The sequence below is a fragment of the Anopheles bellator genome, chromosome 1, assembly GCF_943735745.2.
Source record: "Anopheles bellator chromosome 1, idAnoBellAS_SP24_06.2, whole genome shotgun sequence".
NCBI classification, from domain to species: Eukaryota; Metazoa; Arthropoda; class Insecta; order Diptera; family Culicidae; genus Anopheles; species Anopheles bellator.
This window is the reverse complement of record NC_071285.1, coordinates 26,133,380-26,151,051: the sequence shown is the minus strand read 5'-3', so window position 1 is coordinate 26,151,051 and position 17,672 is coordinate 26,133,380. Positions and strand designations below refer to the sequence as shown.

The 17,672-nt window shown below is 47.9% G+C and overlaps 3 protein-coding genes across 3 annotated transcripts; 1 reads left to right on the top strand and 2 right to left on the bottom strand.

Moving 5' to 3' along the window:
• Window positions 1–126: 126 nt before the first annotated feature.
• LOC131215312 (sodium- and chloride-dependent glycine transporter 2-like) lies at window positions 127–2,488 on the bottom strand. Its single transcript, XM_058209702.1, has 7 exons — window positions 2,480–2,488; window positions 2,168–2,399; window positions 1,687–2,107; window positions 805–1,546; window positions 522–731; window positions 286–456; window positions 127–228 (listed from the first exon to the last, which is right to left on the bottom strand). Exons 1-7 carry the CDS (start codon window positions 2,486–2,488, stop codon window positions 127–129), a joined length of 1,887 nt encoding a protein of 628 aa, XP_058065685.1.
• Window positions 2,489–3,440: 952 nt separating this feature from the next.
• On the top strand, window positions 3,441–5,098 carry LOC131210463 (ankyrin repeat and SOCS box protein 3). Its single transcript, XM_058203725.1, has 4 exons — window positions 3,441–3,582; window positions 3,660–4,121; window positions 4,180–4,667; window positions 4,731–5,098. Exons 1-4 carry the CDS (start codon window positions 3,496–3,498, stop codon window positions 5,071–5,073), a joined length of 1,380 nt encoding a protein of 459 aa, XP_058059708.1. The 5' UTR covers window positions 3,441–3,495; the 3' UTR covers window positions 5,074–5,098.
• Window positions 5,099–5,127: 29 nt separating this feature from the next.
• LOC131210475 (exosome complex exonuclease RRP42) lies at window positions 5,128–6,297 on the bottom strand. Its single transcript, XM_058203736.1, has 2 exons — window positions 6,060–6,297; window positions 5,128–5,996 (listed from the first exon to the last, which is right to left on the bottom strand). The coding sequence occupies exons 1-2, from the start codon at window positions 6,114–6,116 to the stop codon at window positions 5,154–5,156; spliced, it is 900 nt and encodes a 299-aa protein (XP_058059719.1). The 5' UTR covers window positions 6,117–6,297; the 3' UTR covers window positions 5,128–5,153.
• Window positions 6,298–17,672: the final 11,375 nt, after the last annotated feature.

Here is a 17,672-nt window from a genome sequence, read left to right as displayed (position 1 = left end):
ATGTTTTTACCAGTTTTATCAGCTGTATCTACCCCTTCTTTTAGAAGTGACGTTGTAGGTCGTTCTCTTAGGAAACAATGGGATTCGTTCTTGAATAGTTTATGACAGGTTCGACCAGCGCCTATCTTACAGCTCAATACCATCGCTATTTTCATACTCCATCTCCGATGCTAGTCTGGGATGGGCCGGCTTCCAAAACTGGCTAGGCTTTAGTAATTGTTGAACACTCTGCGACACAATGGATGGTTTCACTTATTGGTCATATCGTTGACGGATGGAACTCACCTGTAGTTTAATGGAGCCCGGGAGACGTAGTATTTTAATCATTGCGACCAACACTACGAGTCCGAAGGGGAACAGTGCTATCGTCCAGCCCACTAAGTCGGCCCAATAGGGATACACATACCGTCCGTACGTTAAAGGTTTATATTGAAGCCAGTTGAAGCACAATATGAACTGAAATCCGAGCGATAAAGCTAAAGTACGGTACCTTCTCGATACTTACAGCCTCGTACACTTACAGCCAGGGTCATTGGAGTTACGTATTTCCAGATCGCTATCCAAAACCGGTGGAACCAGGCTGATCGTTTGCCTAACATTTGCTCAATATTATGAATGAATCGTTCGGCACCGTAGATCCAACCGACCAGAATGCACTCACTAGTGGCTATCAGCAAAACCGACCAATTGGCTGCGTATTTATCGACCAGCTGGAACCAGTACATGCCGCTCTGTTCGCAAATCAAGTAGAACAATACGATTAAAATCTATAAACACATCAATAACGTTGCTCTTTCTACCAACATTGGTTATAAAGACTAGTCCTCCAATATATCCCGCTACGCTGACAGCAGACACAACCGCCAACTTCCTGCGGCGCCACTTCGGGAACGTGTCCAGGACAGCCGTTACGACCGTCTCCATCAGAGTAAACTGTGAGTCAAGCCCGAGCGTTAGTAGCATGAAGAAAAACAGTACCGACCATAGTCGCGGCATTTGCAGTTTAGCAACGAGCTCGGGAAATACCACGAACGCCAGTCCCGCTCCCTGATCGATGACGCTCGTGACTTCAGTGTTCAACTCGTGGGCCAAAAAACCAATAATGGCAAAGATTACGAATCCTGCGAAGAACGAGGTAAGGATGTTGGAAATTGCCACGACAATCGCGTCCCTGTAGCAGTTGTTATCGAAGCGATTGTACGACGCGAGCGTGAGCAGTCCGCCCCACGCCGGGCTGAGTGCGAAAAAGATCTGCACCGCAGCGTCACCCCATATCTGGGCGGACCGGAGTTTCTCCCAGTCCGGACGCAGATAGTACATGATTCCATCGTACGCTCCCGGTAACGTCAGACCGCGAATCAGCAGCATGGTCAGAACGACGTACGGGAACAGTGCGGTGAAGTAGACAACCTTTCCGGAACTTTTGACGCCCCGGCAGAGGCAAAGGAAAACGATGATCCATGCGACTAGCAGACAGAGTGCCAATCGTTGGTTAATTGTTCCCGTTTGCTCGATACCGGGAGAAAGCTGCAGGAAGTAGTTTCTGGAACGAGCGCAATTTACAATATTTTTACGAAACTTGAAACTTGTACCTAGGCAAAGCTAGACGGTATAGCTACGCAAGGTGTGTCTAGTAACTATCGATAAGCGCTTGGAGCGTTTGAGCCTTATGGTCGTGGTCATCTGAAAAACTCTTCCGCAGGAGGCCTCTTCGGTGTGCGAATGGACACGTTCAGTGAATCGATCTGTCCGGCTGGGAAGCAAGTAGCCATGTAATAAATTCCTTTGCTGGCCAAGCAATCATCTTCCTCCTCGTACGAGAAACAGTGTTCACTCGCCCACTCCTGCTGACATCCTCTCCAGGGGAGGGGAACCTCGAACGAGACAGTGATATAGTAGACGGTCCACGCGATAATTACATTATAGTAGAGCATAACTGTGCCGGCTATTAGTATCATGGCGTAGCCCATCCCTTCCATTAGAGGAGCGAGTCGCTTGAACAGAATTGCCGGACCCAGTCCCGCGTACTGTGCCAGCGAGAGCTCCATGAACATCAGCGGTAGTCCGGCAATAACGAGCATAACGGCAAACGGTATTAGAAACGCTCCTGCAGACGAACCTTGGTCAATAACTGCTGAACATGTTCCCGTTTGTCAAAAGTTCCTACCTCCTCCATTGCTGTAGCAGAGGTATGGAAATCTCCACACATTTCCTAAGCCCACAGAGTAGCCTAGCAACGATAGGAGAAAATCGTAACGACCTGTCCACGATCCGCGCTTGGTCAGCACCGCATCCACCGGCTGTTCGTCGTATGCATCAAACTCGTTCAAAATAGCCAGTTGCTTGCGTCGTTCTACCCGCTTTAACCATCCATCCGCAGCACGTTTGGTGTCGAATTCCTACGAAAACCAAAACACTAGTTTATAAAACTCCTATTGCATAAACTTATCACTGTACTGCGTCTTTGAGCAACAAATACCGTGTCCATCAGTATCGTAATTGATCGTTCCACTCTTGACAATGTTGCTCCTCCAACTAACAAGTGACTATGGGATGGTTTTCCATTACACGACACTGCAGCTGAACTTGGCACTCCATTGAACCGAACGTGCAAAGTGGAAAAAGGTAGCAAAAGCGTGACAATTTTCGCATATTTACCCCTTCTGAAGGTCGTAGATTCAAGTCTGCCAAGTAAAGGGGTTTATGGAAAGACAAACTGCACGTTGTTTTCATTTTTTTATATTGTTACTAGCTGTTCCCGGCGTACATCGCTACGTCTCGTTTCATTCTCCTTTCTCAATGGTCCGGCGTTTCACAGGATCGAATTTCCTGATGACGTATCCGATCGGCTTCCCTTCTCGCTTTTCTTCGTTTTGTTTTTGTTGAATTGATCGATTTTGTTGATCGGCAGAGATCGACGTTCAAGTCCGTTGCTACGAGTCTTACCTTACTTTCCTTCTCCGTTTCTTTCGGTGACCAATTCCAGCGGAAATTAAGAAAATTCTAACGACAGCATTTGCGGTTTTAAGAGAAAATGTTTGGATCAAATAACAATAAAGCGGCTTGTTTATTGAAGGACGTTTACCTTGTGTTAGAGAGGCCACCAAGATTTTCCTCCTATTCGGGCAATCTGGTGAAGATCATTCACCATCCGTAGAAAGCCTCGTTATACAGCTATAGCATCTTGGAAAGGAAATCCGCCCGCTTCCGTCCTGAACTTGATACTCCTTGTTTTTACCGTTTAAGTTGGGTTTGTGGAACATATCTTCATAAAACATTCACGATTCCGCTTAAGCTATGCAATCTGCCAAGCTCGACTATTCAACTGCAAACATGTCGTTCAAAAACTTTTGAACGGCAGGGTACTTTGGCAGCTTTGTGTCACCGTTGACAGCGCCAAGCACGGCGTTCTTTCGCCGGTCCGTTTGTAAACGATTTGATTTGCCCGAATCTGTTCCGGCATAGTGTAAATTCGTATCCCTCCGTGCCCGATAAATGACCCGCTACGTCCCGGCAGGATTTGAAGATTCGGATGAGGATGATTTCGACGAGTTTGGATTCATTTCGAATCCTTTCCCTAAGGTATTGTGCTCTGGTTCATGGTCATGTTCTCACATCCACGCTAACACGAGTTCTTTTGTTTGCATCTCGGAAATAAGAAATCAAATGAACAGCAGAAACCGGAAGAGGATTACGAAAATCTGTTGCACAATGCGCTATGCGACGGAAATTTGGAGGAAACGAAACGGATTATGCAACTGGACGCGTATCGGCAGCGCTCGGGCGGTAGAATGATGTGCGGCGGATGGCCCGTGATATTTTACGTCTGCCTCGATGCAAACCGTGCCATTCTGGAATATCTGTTGAAGGAGGAAAAAGTGGACGTGAATCAAGCCCACAACATGGAAACGGCCCTGATGAAAGCCTGCCAATCTTCAAAACCCACTGATGAGGTCTATCCCATCGTTCGCTTGTTGTTAGAGGCCGGTGCACACATCGAAGTAATGGACCAGTATGGTAACACTCCGCTTATGTTTGCCTGCCAGCGTGGCCATTTGTCGGTGGTGAAAGAAATTGTGGACGAATCGCCGTTAACAACCGTGGACAGAGATGGAAACACGGTACGTAGTCGTAGTCGCCACGTGTAGTTGCCATGCTGAATGATCCTTTTTTCCACAGGCTCTGTTCCTTGCTGTAATGAACAATCATTGCGACGTGGTGAAGGAGCTACTACGCGCAGGAGCTGATTATAACATCGTGAATCGCAAAAAATTCACTCCCAGACAGTATGCGACCTTCGAGAACAATATGGAGATAGTAGCACTTTTCCCGGCGGAAGAAGAACCCTACGAGCTGCCCACCAAATATTTGGTTTTTTCGCACTGCCGGGATCTGGTGCACGGTGACACAGAGGGGCAACCTCCGGAATACTGTTGGGAAATTGACGGATTGCTATTCGGTGCCGATAGTGAAAAACTGATGCCTTTTTTTGCGAAGAAAGACCTTGGTCTGTTTGATTTCCTAACCATGACCGATGATCGGCTGCGAGACATTGGTATTAAGTATCCGATCCAGCGCAAAAGGATACTGTTGGCACTGTACGACTTTCATCTGCAACCCTGGTCCAACAACAGTCTCGATGTATTGAGGGCTACTGGAACCGTCGAGTGAGTTTTTGGATCTTCTCGCCCCCCGGAGAGTTGTAATTTTCGTTTGACGTATCTTTTTAGCGCTTACGACGTCCTGGAGATCTTGGGAAACTTGCTAAAACACGTCACTGTATTACACAGCACGTTGTTGTACACGCAGCAACTTGTCGATGGGCGAGATGGTACGAAGGTTTTCGAGACTGTCACAAAAGCTTCAAACGTGCAGCAAGATATTCACCGTTTCAAGACGTTGGTTCGTTTGTTTCGGGCGCAGATATTAAAGCAGCACAAGGTGTCCTCTCCCAAGCCGGTGCTTCAAGTTGAGCCACAACCGAAGGGCGTCAAACGATTCTCGAAGGCATACAAAATCGGAACTTGTTTACTTCTGCTGGGGTCTATCGTATTTTTTAAGTTAAAGAAATAAAACAGCATGCGACAAGCGAACCCGATTTAATACAATTGTCTCAAACCATTATATAAGAGGGCCATCTTACCAAGGACTATTTATTTCAAAAATCCATAAATCTCACGTTTACCCAGACCCTTGGAGTTTCTGGTCTCGTCTTCCTTCAGCGCACTGATGATGGCTTTGTCCAGGTACGAAGCAGCGCTAACGGCGAGATCGAAACACTTTTTCAGCGTGTCCATGTGCACCGAACCATCGCCGGATGTTCGCACTGTCGTAATGCTCTGCTTTCCCTCGGGACAGCAGGAAACACCCACCACAACGCTGACTGCACTGCACTCTTCTTCCTCTGCCGACGGGTCTACGACACACTGGTCGCCAATCTTGCATACCGTCACCAGAAGGGGTGCCGTGGTCACATCCAACCGCTCGCAATCGTACGGATCGTCGGTGAGGATCAGATCCATCGAGCCACCGTCCAGCATGGCCGTCGACACTCGCGGAACACGGGTGTTGTACAGGGCTCCCTTCACCGCTAACGACACGGCATCGAAAAGATTGCCACCGCACTCCAGGACCAGCACATCGACGTAAAGTCTCCAGCACTGATGTTTCGCCAGAATGCACAGGCCGGACAGATCGAAGCCTCGCTGTGAGTCGTACGCTTTCGCAAGCGTGTTCGATATCTCCGTGGCCAGTTGCTCGCCTCCCCGGCCTTCGAATTCGGGTGTCGCGTTCGCTGAGCAATCGATGAAGAAATCTATCCGTCCCTCGTTCGGTCGATCCGGGAGCGGTTTGTCAATTTCTGCCTTCACCCCCACCAAAATGTCTGTGTTGGCCAGCCGGAGACGGGCCGAACCAGAAGCATGCACGACAATGTCCGATTCGAGCTCCATCGGGCGGTAATCACGGTTCGTTCTTCCATCGTTGCGATAGTTTTTCTGTTCAAGAAACTCGATTAGTTAGTTCAAAGTGCTACAACCATACCGTCTAATTCTACTCACCTGAATCCCGTGGAGAATGTAGGTTTTCTCCGCTTCACTGAGCAAAATGTTCGCCATCGCAAAATAATTCTGGACCTGAAGTTTATGTTTATTTACCGGTGCATTACCGGCGATGGCCGATGACAGTTGCTTGCTCGATAAAAAGCGAAACAAGTCTGCTCGAATGCTCGAATGTTAGTTGGACTGTTGCGCATTTCTTGCGTGCAAGTTTCTGTTTTTGAAATTCTTTTCGACGGTTTTAATTTATTATTTCGGACGATGTTGAAACGTTTTGCACCGTATTCTCGTATTTTCCAAATTTTCGTTGTTATTTATAAAAATCGGTTACGGTTTCACAACAGTCAGTTTCTACATTCAGCATTCCGTATTGCTCTGATTTTCTGATAAAATATTGCGAAAAAATCGCATATTTCTGTTATCAAATGTCCCTCACTTTTATCAATTTCACAACAACTCTATTGCTTCAAAAACTTACCAAAGGTAAAATTTCTCTCACGACTCGCTGGGAACAACTCGGTCGCTCCCGTAATCGTATTGGGCGATAATGACGTTTTCCCGGCCCGTTCCGTTGAAGTACAAATTTCTCATCATTACATAATGGGTTGAATAAAATTCCCGTGTGATGCATTATAAATGTTGCATCCTTTCAGGGGTAGGGTTTCCGCACGAGTTCCGGCAGAATGAAAACGTCGCGTCAAGTACGCAAATTCAATTTTCTTCTTCCGCATTCAAAAACCGCGTTCGGTACGCAAGGGCAATTAGTAGTACAGTCCCGACCTCGGATAGTGCACCAAAGCAACGTAAAAAAACGTAAGGTCAACACATCCGGTAAACCGGTACCACGCGAGACTTTTAGCTCACCTCTTCGCCTACGACGACGACGACGACGACGACGACGGACGGAAACTACTTCCCAGCGCGAATTTCCACTCCTCTTCGCTTAATAGTGGTTGCGAAACATATTCACTTCATTGAACGACCCGCAACAAAAATTGACACTTCGACTTCGTCCGTGAAACCGAATTCCGGAGCCGGGAAGCCCGATCCCGATTCCGGTCGCACGCGCTGCTGGAAAGCTTCGCGCTTCCCCGTGGCTTCTCGAGTGTGTGGCCCTTCGAAAGCGCAATACGGAGTGGTTTGGAATATTGCAATTACGTATAAGGTTGCCGCCAACGCTCGGAACCGCTCGGCTCGGATCGCCGTCGAAGCGCATGCGAACCGGCGTCCAGGACCCGAACGGTGAAGCAACACAGCGTCGCTGCTGGGCCGCTCGGCGTCGCGATGTTCCGGAACGATCCTATATTGCACGGGCGGACATCGTCACGGACGGGCCACGCTTTCGCCAGTTTCGTGTCAGTCGATTTCAGAAACGCCGCGTGAACGCTTGCGGATGTTCCGGTGGAGACTTCCGCGGATCGTTACGATACAGTCTGCGTAGACTGGTGCGCTCTTTTGTCGGTTGTTGATAATCGAATTGTTCATTGTCGTTCGTCGTTGTGCATCGTGACACGAGGTGAGATTACAACACGTTCAGCCCGCACAATCTGCGGCCAGTGCGCCTGTGATCAGGGCTGAGTTCAAACTCATCCAGTGCCGTTTCTATGAAAATTCGGTCTTAAAGCCCCCCCCGGCAGCAGTGATCGTCCCGCTTGAGTTTTTCACTACGTCACCGGAACCACTGGCCGCGGCCCCCCCTGGGCCACGGCAGGTCCGTTTCGAATGTCATTGTGGAAATGTTTCACGAATCAGCACGGCTCGGGCACGTCACGGGCCCTGAAAACAGCAACCGTCATCGCCGGCGAAGTTGGTGGAAAACAGAGGGCAAATAAAGTAAACCCGGCCCGGCCCACCCGGGCCACGTTTCCCCCAGGGAGGGGAAATACGTAGTGCTACGTCCTTATCGTTGTTTTTACAACAGCCCCTTGGCCAGCGTTAGCCAGTGTTGGGGTTCGTGTGCGCAAGTGTAACTTGGATTATGTCGGGGGATTCTGGAGTGCGGTGCGGCAATCCCAGCGCTGTGCCATGAGAGGGGGTCTGGCGCATCGACAAGACCAGAACACCCTCGCTATGCCAGATCGCTCTCTCTCTCTCTCTCTGTATCGCAACGACTGCAGGTCACAGTTCGCAGTGGATTTACTTTATTTTATGGTTCGCTTTTCCTTCTGGCCCGGGTTTGACTGTTCCCTAACCCGCGATCGTGCCACGGAGAGAGAACACGTGCTGTTCCGTAGTTAGCAGAGTGAACGGTTTCGGTGTTATCGATTTTTCCCAAAATTGCAACAGACGACCCGAGAACTGTGAAATGCCGCAATACCTGAATCGGCTCCGGTCGAACGAAGAAGCTCGTGTGTGACGGTGGCGATAGCTTTTACATTGTGAAATCGTGACCCGCGTTTACCGGAAGTGGTACATTCTAAAACCGTGCTTGCCTCGCCCGTTCCCCGAGCGAGGCAATCGTCGTCCAATATCCGGACCGGACCGAAAGTCGCGCGATTAGCAGTTGGAGCGTCCGCTCAGCGCTGTGGATTGAAGCGGCCTGCCTCCTGCGGTTGTTTGAAGATAAATTGATTCGATTGCGACCGGGAAATTTGCAGGCGGACCCGAAAATCTGGAATCACCCACTTAGCCTCTCGTTTATCATTCGCCACCCGGAGCCACGTGGGCTAGACGATCGATCGGACCGGCTCTGTGTCGGCATGCGTGTGATTGTGTGTGATTCGAATTTCGTTGTTAAAGTTCCGATGCTTAATGAGACGAACGCCCTAGCCCGGGGCACCGGCAGTTCTGACAGTCTTCTTTCTGACTTTCGGCCAATTTTAAATTGAAAATTGAGCCACCGTCCAGCTCCCGGTGCCCAGCGTTCGGGCTAAACTCTGGCCGTTCATCATTTGGGGCTTTGCTTGTGCGGGGAATGGAAGCGAGCACGTGGCGCGCCGTGGGGATGCTGTCTAATTGCTTTCAAATACTTTAGCATCAGCATTTGTAAGCTTTGGGAAAATTTGCATGCATTAACATTCGAGAGGAGAGAGCTGTTTGAATTTTAATACGCTGTGCTTCGTGCTGTTTTGAACCTAATAATGGTAACTGGTGTGCACTACATTTTAATGTAAAAATGATTTCGTATTGTTTAAAAGACGCTATAGTAACAATCGAAACGAATAGGTTTTTAATACCTGAATTTATGAAAGGCTCCACTTCATCTTCGCATCTGTCACCGACCTTCGGACTGGAAAGGCCAACCGACTGGGAATTCAAATCATAAAATAACTCTCGACAGTCAGCAATTTCTAGTTTCTAGAGGCCACAAACCAAAGCTCATTCGTCGGCATCCAGCAGTGCCCGTGAGGATGAGGCTGTGCCCGAGACAGACTTCAAAGAAAGACAAACGTTCAGTTTAAAGCCTAAATTGCCTAAAGATTCTTGTACCTGGTGTGCTGCTGTCGTTCGAATTTAATTGGCCAGGGGTTCGGCATCGCTCGACCGTACCAAAGATGGGAATAATTATCGAAACTGAAGCCGAAAGCTACCGCTTAAAGTTAATGGTTGGCAGACAGTGTGCTTGCTAAATTCTCCTAAAGCCTACGGTTCATCAATCATCGCAACTGGATTGTACAGTCAAATTAAATCGAACAGCAAAGGCGAGGATTGTTGGCAAGACTGAGGGCTGTGGCCAACAAATGAGAAGAAAAACCATTATTGCCACTGTAGGCACAGTTGCTGTTGTTGGGCTTCTTCCAACGAAAGCTGCCCTCACGGTGTCGACCGGCCGTGTCATTCAATCTGATGCCGTTACGAATGGCTTGAACATGAATTTAACATTTATCTTCCCTATCAACGCCCTTTGCCATGCGAAGATGCAAAGCAGAGGCGAAGCCCAGCGAAGGGTCCAACCGGCACTAGATTTATAACCTGCCCTGCCACGGGATGCTCGAAACAAAGTGCTCGATTATAGTCGTCACGTACCGGCGCCGCACCGGTGGGATGAAGGAACACGCGTGTCGGCGAGTGTTTCCGATAGATAATGTTTCAATCGATACCGGCCGCCTGCTCGTTTGTGGCCCAGGACTCCGGCGCAGTAATTGTTTGTTGACTTGCCACGACCACGGCCCGATGATCGTGGTGTGTTTAAAAATGCAAAGCAACCTCCCCCGGCCGGCCGGCCACGCTAGACGAAGCAGAACAAAGTACCACGTGACCACCGGCGGGCATCTTGCAGATTTGTAGAATCGAAATTAAATGGGCGAACGAGATGATCCCGAAACCCGTCGTTTCTGTGGTCTCCCGATTCCGGTCCACACGGAAACGAGACGGAAGGTGAGGGTGCGAACTGCTCGGCCTTGTTCCGGTTCCGGGCCCGAGATGCAGAAGTCAGCCACGGGACGGTCGATCGATCCGTTTGTGGCCGACCCGAAGCCCCCCCGGCCGGTCATCAATCTTCCATTTTGACGCTTTTACGTTCTACTAAATTTTTATTCAAATGGAAACCAATCATCATCAAACAAGGGGTTTACGAGCTACAAAACTGGCCCCTCGCCCGCCCACCGGAAGCCCCTTTGCTGAATGTGAGAATCGGGCTATTTTTCGGGTCAGGACCGGGTTGCTTTGAAATCGTAAGAAAGCCTCGCCAACAAGTTTAATTGCGGTTGCAGCATTCCGTGTGCTGCTGCTGCGCGGTCCAATCTTGATTCGATTTCTCGCTCGTAAATGCGAATTAGTGTGGGTTGAGAGAGAGAGAGAGAGAGAGAGAGAGAGAGAAAATGCAAGGACTAAAATGGCACGCTTGCCAGCTCGAGGAGGAAAATTGAAATAAAACGGGAGATCCGAAGGTAGAAGGACCTTGAAGGACTTGAAGCGGACACAGAGCGTGAGGCCTCGTGACACTTGACCCTACCCAATACATTGGTGCATAATTAGCTATATAATTTCGTTTTGCGGTGTCGGTTCCCGTTCCCGGCCCGAAGTCGACCAAAGGATCATCTTCCAGCGCGTTAGTGCTCCGTCTCCGGAAACAGGGCACGGAAAAAAAGTATGGCCGCAACTGCGACTATGTCGCTCTCTGGCGGACTCGTAAATCTGCGAACCTTTGCGGTCTGCTATTTGGTTGCCGGGGGAAAGGCAGATCGATAGACGGGGTTTCGGCTGTAACGACTGGCACAAAGAACTGGAGCGCACTTTGTTTCCATTACCCCACAGGCACGGGATAGGATGGCCGAACGATGGCTTAATCGATTACACATAATCGTAAAAAGAATCTCGAAGGCGCGGCACCGGGGCAGCCCAAACTCTCCTGCTAAGCCGACATAAATGAGCAACATAAAAACTGGCCGAAGGAAGGATAACTTTTCCCCGAACATAGCTCACGTGAATCCGCAGAGGTTTTGGGGCACGTTACTGTGCAATTAGGAGTAGGTATAGTGTACGTTGAAGAAGGATTAGCCACTGGCGCTTCCAGAACCCATTTCAAAAAGTGCCACCGGTCTGTCCAGCAGGAACGCTCCGTGCGGTGGATGATTGATTTGTCAGGGATCCTTATCACCAGGATTTGGCCGTGTGTTGACTGTTACATGGGGTGCAAGTGACAAAACCTAAACTGTAAACAGCACGTCCGCGAAAGTCAGATTCACACGCCGGCGACGACGGGGACACCTTTTGCCTTCAGCTCCATTAAGCCATCACGAGAAGTGCACACACCGTGAACGCGTTCTCACCGTGCCGCGTGGTTAAACAATCTGGCTGGCTGGCTGTGTCCCTGCCTTGTAAGTTATGTTCTGTGACCAGGCTGCCGCTCCCTTTAACTGGCCGAGGGGGAGAAAAAGGATGTAGATTTGAGTGTTGTTATGCCGGCGGCCCATGATTGCCGTCCGTCAAGCGTTGAGGGATCGCCGCTTTTACGAGTGTCGTAATGTCGACACCCCAGAAGGTAGGTCCGAGAATTGGTTGTAAATTATGCAGCCCTTAACTGCCCGCCCATTGTCGTTTATAAATATGGTGACCCCATACCGGTACATGCGGCATGAATCAAATATAAGATGACGGGATTCCCGACGTTACGAACCGCGACCTTTCGACGCAGGTACTGGTAAATACTGCGCGTCACAACGAGGGATAAAATGACGTCACTATTAATTTTAATGTACGCCTTTTTTTTGGTGCAATAATCGGCGCGTACGTTTATCGTTGATTTATGTGAGCGACCGGAGAAATGGCGAACCGGTGAAGATGATGAACAGAAAACTCGTTAACAGCGCGTCAGATTTCAAGATTTGGATGTGCTGTTTGATTGGTGGTGTTATTCCAATTCTATGTCTGCGACGTGGTTAAAAAGCGTGATGTGCTCCTGTTAGGAACTCCACTTATTATGAATATAAACTTGACGACAACTATTCCTTGGGTAGATTTTACTCCCCGTTTGGAGCCCTCACAGTTGGATGGTGGATCAACGGCACTGTAGCTGTGCAACGAGAGTGGCCAATGAGAATAAGCTACCTAGCTGAGCTACCACCAGTTCACTTATTTCTACTGGGTTGTTCATGAAGTTTTGACGTTCGATACCATAGGGTGTTGCTACGAGCCTATTTTTTTGTAATATTGGTACACCCTTCATATAAATGTATGTGAAGTTTCATTTCAATCGGTCACTTAATTTGTTTTTACAAGCCATTTACTATCGACGAGTCACAGTAAGTATCGAGCAGTGACCTAATTTTTTATTTTTGGAAGGTTTAAAAGCAAAGGAGATTTATAAACGAGTGTTGAATTAGTATAGGAACTCTTCAACTTTAATTTAAGGGGGATAAATAGGGGGTTCTGAGTATAAACATGGTCGTACTAGCCTTCAAAACGATTCATGTCAAACACGTAAAAAACAGACACAACACTTGAAATCGTAGAAAAAATACAGGATTTTGTATTGGAAAATCGACGAATGACTGAGAGAAATTTAATACAAGGCCCAGGCATCTCACTGAGCTGTATAACCAATATTTTGACTGAAGTATTATGTTTCAGAAAGTTTCAGAAAAGAGACTAAGGAGGTGTGAACCTTGCTTTTCGGCTCCGAAACGAGTTCGTCCAGAAATTGCCTAAAAAGATGTTAGCATCAGTTTTGTGGAATGCGAATGAGATTTTGTTAGCGGATTACACGCCTACTGGTATAACAATAAACTTTGAATATTGTTATAACATTCTAGACCTACTAAAAGTGGGAATTCGGGAAAAAAGACCCGGTTTTGCAGGAGATAAACATCCTCTTTCATCAGGGCAATGGCCCTTGTGACAAGAGCATTTTGAAAATGGTAAAAATCCATGAAAGTTCGAATTGTGGGAATATCTACCGTATTTACCAGAATTGGTCCCTAGCGACTTCCATCTGTTTTCAGACACAAAAAAACATGCGTGTATTCGTCCTCTTACGTTTACCAATTTAGATTGAGAACTTAAATTTATCAACTAAATCCATCACCTATTTAAAATCCCAAGAATGCGTGAAAAGCGTTTTTCTTCAAATGATGTCGTCATAACAGTTGTAAAAAATACTGTGGCATGTTGGTACTAAATGGCTTGTAAAAAAATGATGACCGATTGAAATGAAACTTACGTTCATATGAAGAATGTACCAATATTGCAAAAAAAATTAAGCTCGTAGCAGCGCCCTATGGTCATCGAACGTCCAAACTTACTGAACAACCTAGTAGATCAACAACCGACAATAATGATCATGAATGATGATCATCAATGAGCATCAAGCACGGTAGGCCCGGTTCGAATCGCTGTAAACTGCTCAGGGTTAGGTGCGACTGGCATGGAATCGCTCACTATGAGCTGCTACCGTTTGGACAATCTCATCATAAATATCACAAGCAGGATATAAATTGAGCGAAATTCTTCATAGCTCAAAATAATAATGTGCGTCGTGCTGCTTCAGTATTTGCACACGCAAGCACTTGCTACGAAACGCTTTTTTCGATTTTTTATCTAATCTTCCACCATTTTCCCCGAGCCCAGCCCGAGAGCTCCGCCATAGAGAAGTGAAGAGCGCGTTGCTGGCTGGCAAATGGACCTCATTGTTCCGGTACAAGACCGAAACGGAGTACCGCCAACCCAGCGGGCGTGACGCCGAAGTCAATCGACGTAATTCTTCCCTTAATCGAGCGAAAATTTGATTCGCAACGAGAAAATAAATAGACGAGATACGACCCCGGCCCAGGTTCCGGTGCCCGTGTGACTCGTCGCGGTGCCAAACGACCGTCTAATTCGAACGCTCCGCTGGCTGGCTCCCCAAATCATGTGGCCTAAGAAAGGCCCACCAGCGGCCGTTTAAATGTTCATTTGAAATGTATGGCAAATTGTCGAATTAGAGCTAATGGAGGGCAGACTCGCGCCCGGGATGCATTAATTGGATCGTTAGTCGTGCTCGGCGTCCCGTGGAAGGATGGCCCGTCGCTGCGCCGTGTGTCGGGGTTGTAATGGAAAAAAAACAGTAGTCGCAGGAAGAAAATGCCCGCGCCGTTAAGTGGCCGGGGCGGTTTCTGAGAAAAAATTAGCATGAAACGTGCATGTTTCTTGCACGGACTTGCCGAACAGAACAGACCGCTTTGAGACGCTCGGCTGGCATCGATTGATTCGCTGAATGGCCGTCTGGATAGATTGGGATAATTTTAGAACCGAGAGAGCAAGCAAATAATTTAATTTCGTTACCCATCCAGGTTTGTGAACCCGCATTTTCCGTGTACCGTGGTTTGTAATCAACAGTGACAATGCCGCGCCATTTCGATTTTATGCAGGTTTTAAAGTTTCCGAAACCCCCGGGGGATTAGATTTGAAGCCGGAAGCGGAACTCACCGTCATTTGTTGCGCCCCGTAACGCGGAGGGATTAGTCTCCGGTTGTTCGGTTTAACGTGGCCCCGATGGGTTCCATCTCATTACTCAACCTTGACGGAGTCCATTCCACGCGCCCGAGGCGTAAGTGGGAGTGGGCGTGATGTGGTGATAAAAACAACCCTTGCCCGGGTGCTCGGGCTTAGTTCAATTAAGATCAAATTAATTAAGGCGAGCTTCATTCAGCGTGAACACTCGCAGCCGGGTCCAACATGAGCCACGAAGACACGCAACGGCAGGGCATAAAGAGAGCGAGAGAGAGAGAAAGGAAAAAGAGCTGGAAAGAGATAACGGAATAACGAGAGTTGGGGATCACTCCAGGGGTCACTCCACATTCGGTTGCCCGATGGAGCGGTTCAGCAGCAACAATGGGACACAGCACCTTTCCAGCCCACTGGGCCCACAGCTGGCTGCGACACAATGTTGCCCCCGGCCAGCCGCCCAAGCCCCGGGGCCTCGGGAACACGGAACGTATGATCGCGCATAAATCTTATTCGAAACATGTTTTTGTGCTGTGCTCGCTTTATACCGACCATAAAATTGCCGGCGAAGGGCACACGGATTGCATCGTCGTCGTGTAGCTTTGCATATGTATTTGTTAAGTGCTATTGTTCCGAGGTCCCGAGGAATGGCTGCCCGCTGCCCGGAAATAAATCCCAGAACGTGGCCCAGATGCCAGATAGGCCTGGGCCTGGGTCGGTCTGGTAGCATTCCTTTTTGTTTCATTTTATGCTGGCCCGCACTCATATCTCGGTTTGTCGGTTTGGTGTGTCAGGCCTCCCCCTGTCCCCTTTTTTACCAGCCTTCGGTGTCACATGCCATCATTTCGTGCACAAATTGTACGTCAAATGTCACATGCGATCCCTCTCCCCGGACAACTAGTTCGTGGAGCGTTATTACGGACTTCGTTAATTATCGAACTCGATAAGAGCGACTCCAGGCCACCGGGATCGGAGTGGAGTCCACCCGACAAACAGTTTCGGTAAAGGTCGCACAAATGATGCACACAATTATAATGGTACGCGAACTTTGCAAAAAAAATCAAAAGTCAAACTATACAATCGCATAAAAATTCAACATATCCTCAAGGCGTTAAAGTACAGGGTGTCCTATCATGACCCATACTATTGAAATGTTAAATAACTCCGTCATTTTTCAGTCGTAGTTTTACAAATCATCCAGATTTCGAAACGTTAGTTTATGCCGAAGTTTATGGGCTGAAATTGTGGCGCTCTGCACCGAAAATAATCGTTCAACAGTAAAAACTGTTGCTTGTTAGTGCCGAAGTTCTTCTGACTTCTTTCTGTGTGACTAATTGAAGAGTAAGGCAAGAACTAAAAGCTAACATCACAGCGGAAATTGCTGCTATTACGTTGTCTATTGCCGTAATGTTGTCAAATACAATCAAAACTTGCCCAAAAAGGGCCGCTTTTTGTGTGTCTAATGGATTTTATTTTGAATTAATTTGTTAATAAACGGCATTCTAAACCTTAAATAAATCTTGTTCTTTTGCTAAAATATACTGACAAATAGCGTAGTTATTTAATATTTCAATAGTATGGGTCGTGATGGAACACCCTGTAGTGTTCGCCGTATTTTTAAGATGGTCTTTAAAGTCTTAAACCATATCCTTTGTTGTGGTTATGCGAGTTATATTTTAACAAAAATCAAATAATAACTCAATAGTAACAAATAATAATACATAATAGCATGATGTGAAACAATGGCTTCGGCCTGAGAAAATAATGAAAAAATATTAGCATTAAAGAACATGAAGCACTCGAAATGACATTTTACTGACATTTTGTTGATAGAGTAGTCGGTAGAAACACAACATTGCAGTAAGCAAAAATGGTTAAAATTGTCTCTGTTGTAGGTCGTCCGATCATTCGATCGACCTTTCGACGTTAATGATCGGAACAAGACACACGACTTACAAATTTGATCTTCATTGAAATGCTTCTATAACAATCGTATGTTGTTCCTATTCAGATCGGATGGTTCAAGTTAAAACATTACCGCTTCGTCTCGTTAGAGTCAAAGCCGGTCTTCAAACCGATAGGCTCAGCGAAGATATACGAAAAATATGTCCCGCGCGCGGCAAACCAAACTCTGCCAGATAGAGGCCGCCTAAAACTACCAGATGGCCGATCGAGCAACGGCGACACAGCACGAACACGCTGCTGCGGCACTCGGAGTATTTATCGAGCGGCAGTAAAATCTAGGGTGCGGCAAAACAAAATCCGATAGAGTGTAGCAGTTCGTCGTCGGCGTCGGCGAAGGATATCTCAAACATTTCTCTCACCAAACAAGCCCCACATACGCACTCCTTGCGCTTATTTCTGGCGCGCTCTCGGACCGCTAGATAAGCGTCTGCGGAGGAGAGATTTATTTGCGTTTGTCGGGCGCTTGGTACGGGCTTGGCTTGGCTGTTTCAATAATCGACCGACCCGGCAAGACCGAGCGACCGGCCATCACACCCATCTCTAACACCGGTTCCATTGTTTTGTGTCTTCTGTTACAGCGACAGCGGTGGCTTACGGCAACATATTGCAGTTATTAAAGGACGACGTGCCAGGACGGCGCGACCATTGACCAACCGCCCCCCCTCAATCGACAGATAAGACAACGGAGCGGACGGGCACACCGAGTGAGCCGAGAATGTCGAGAAGCCTCACGGTGCGCTTCGGTGTTCGCTGAAAATTGTATTGTTCCGGAGGTCAGCACCATCAGGA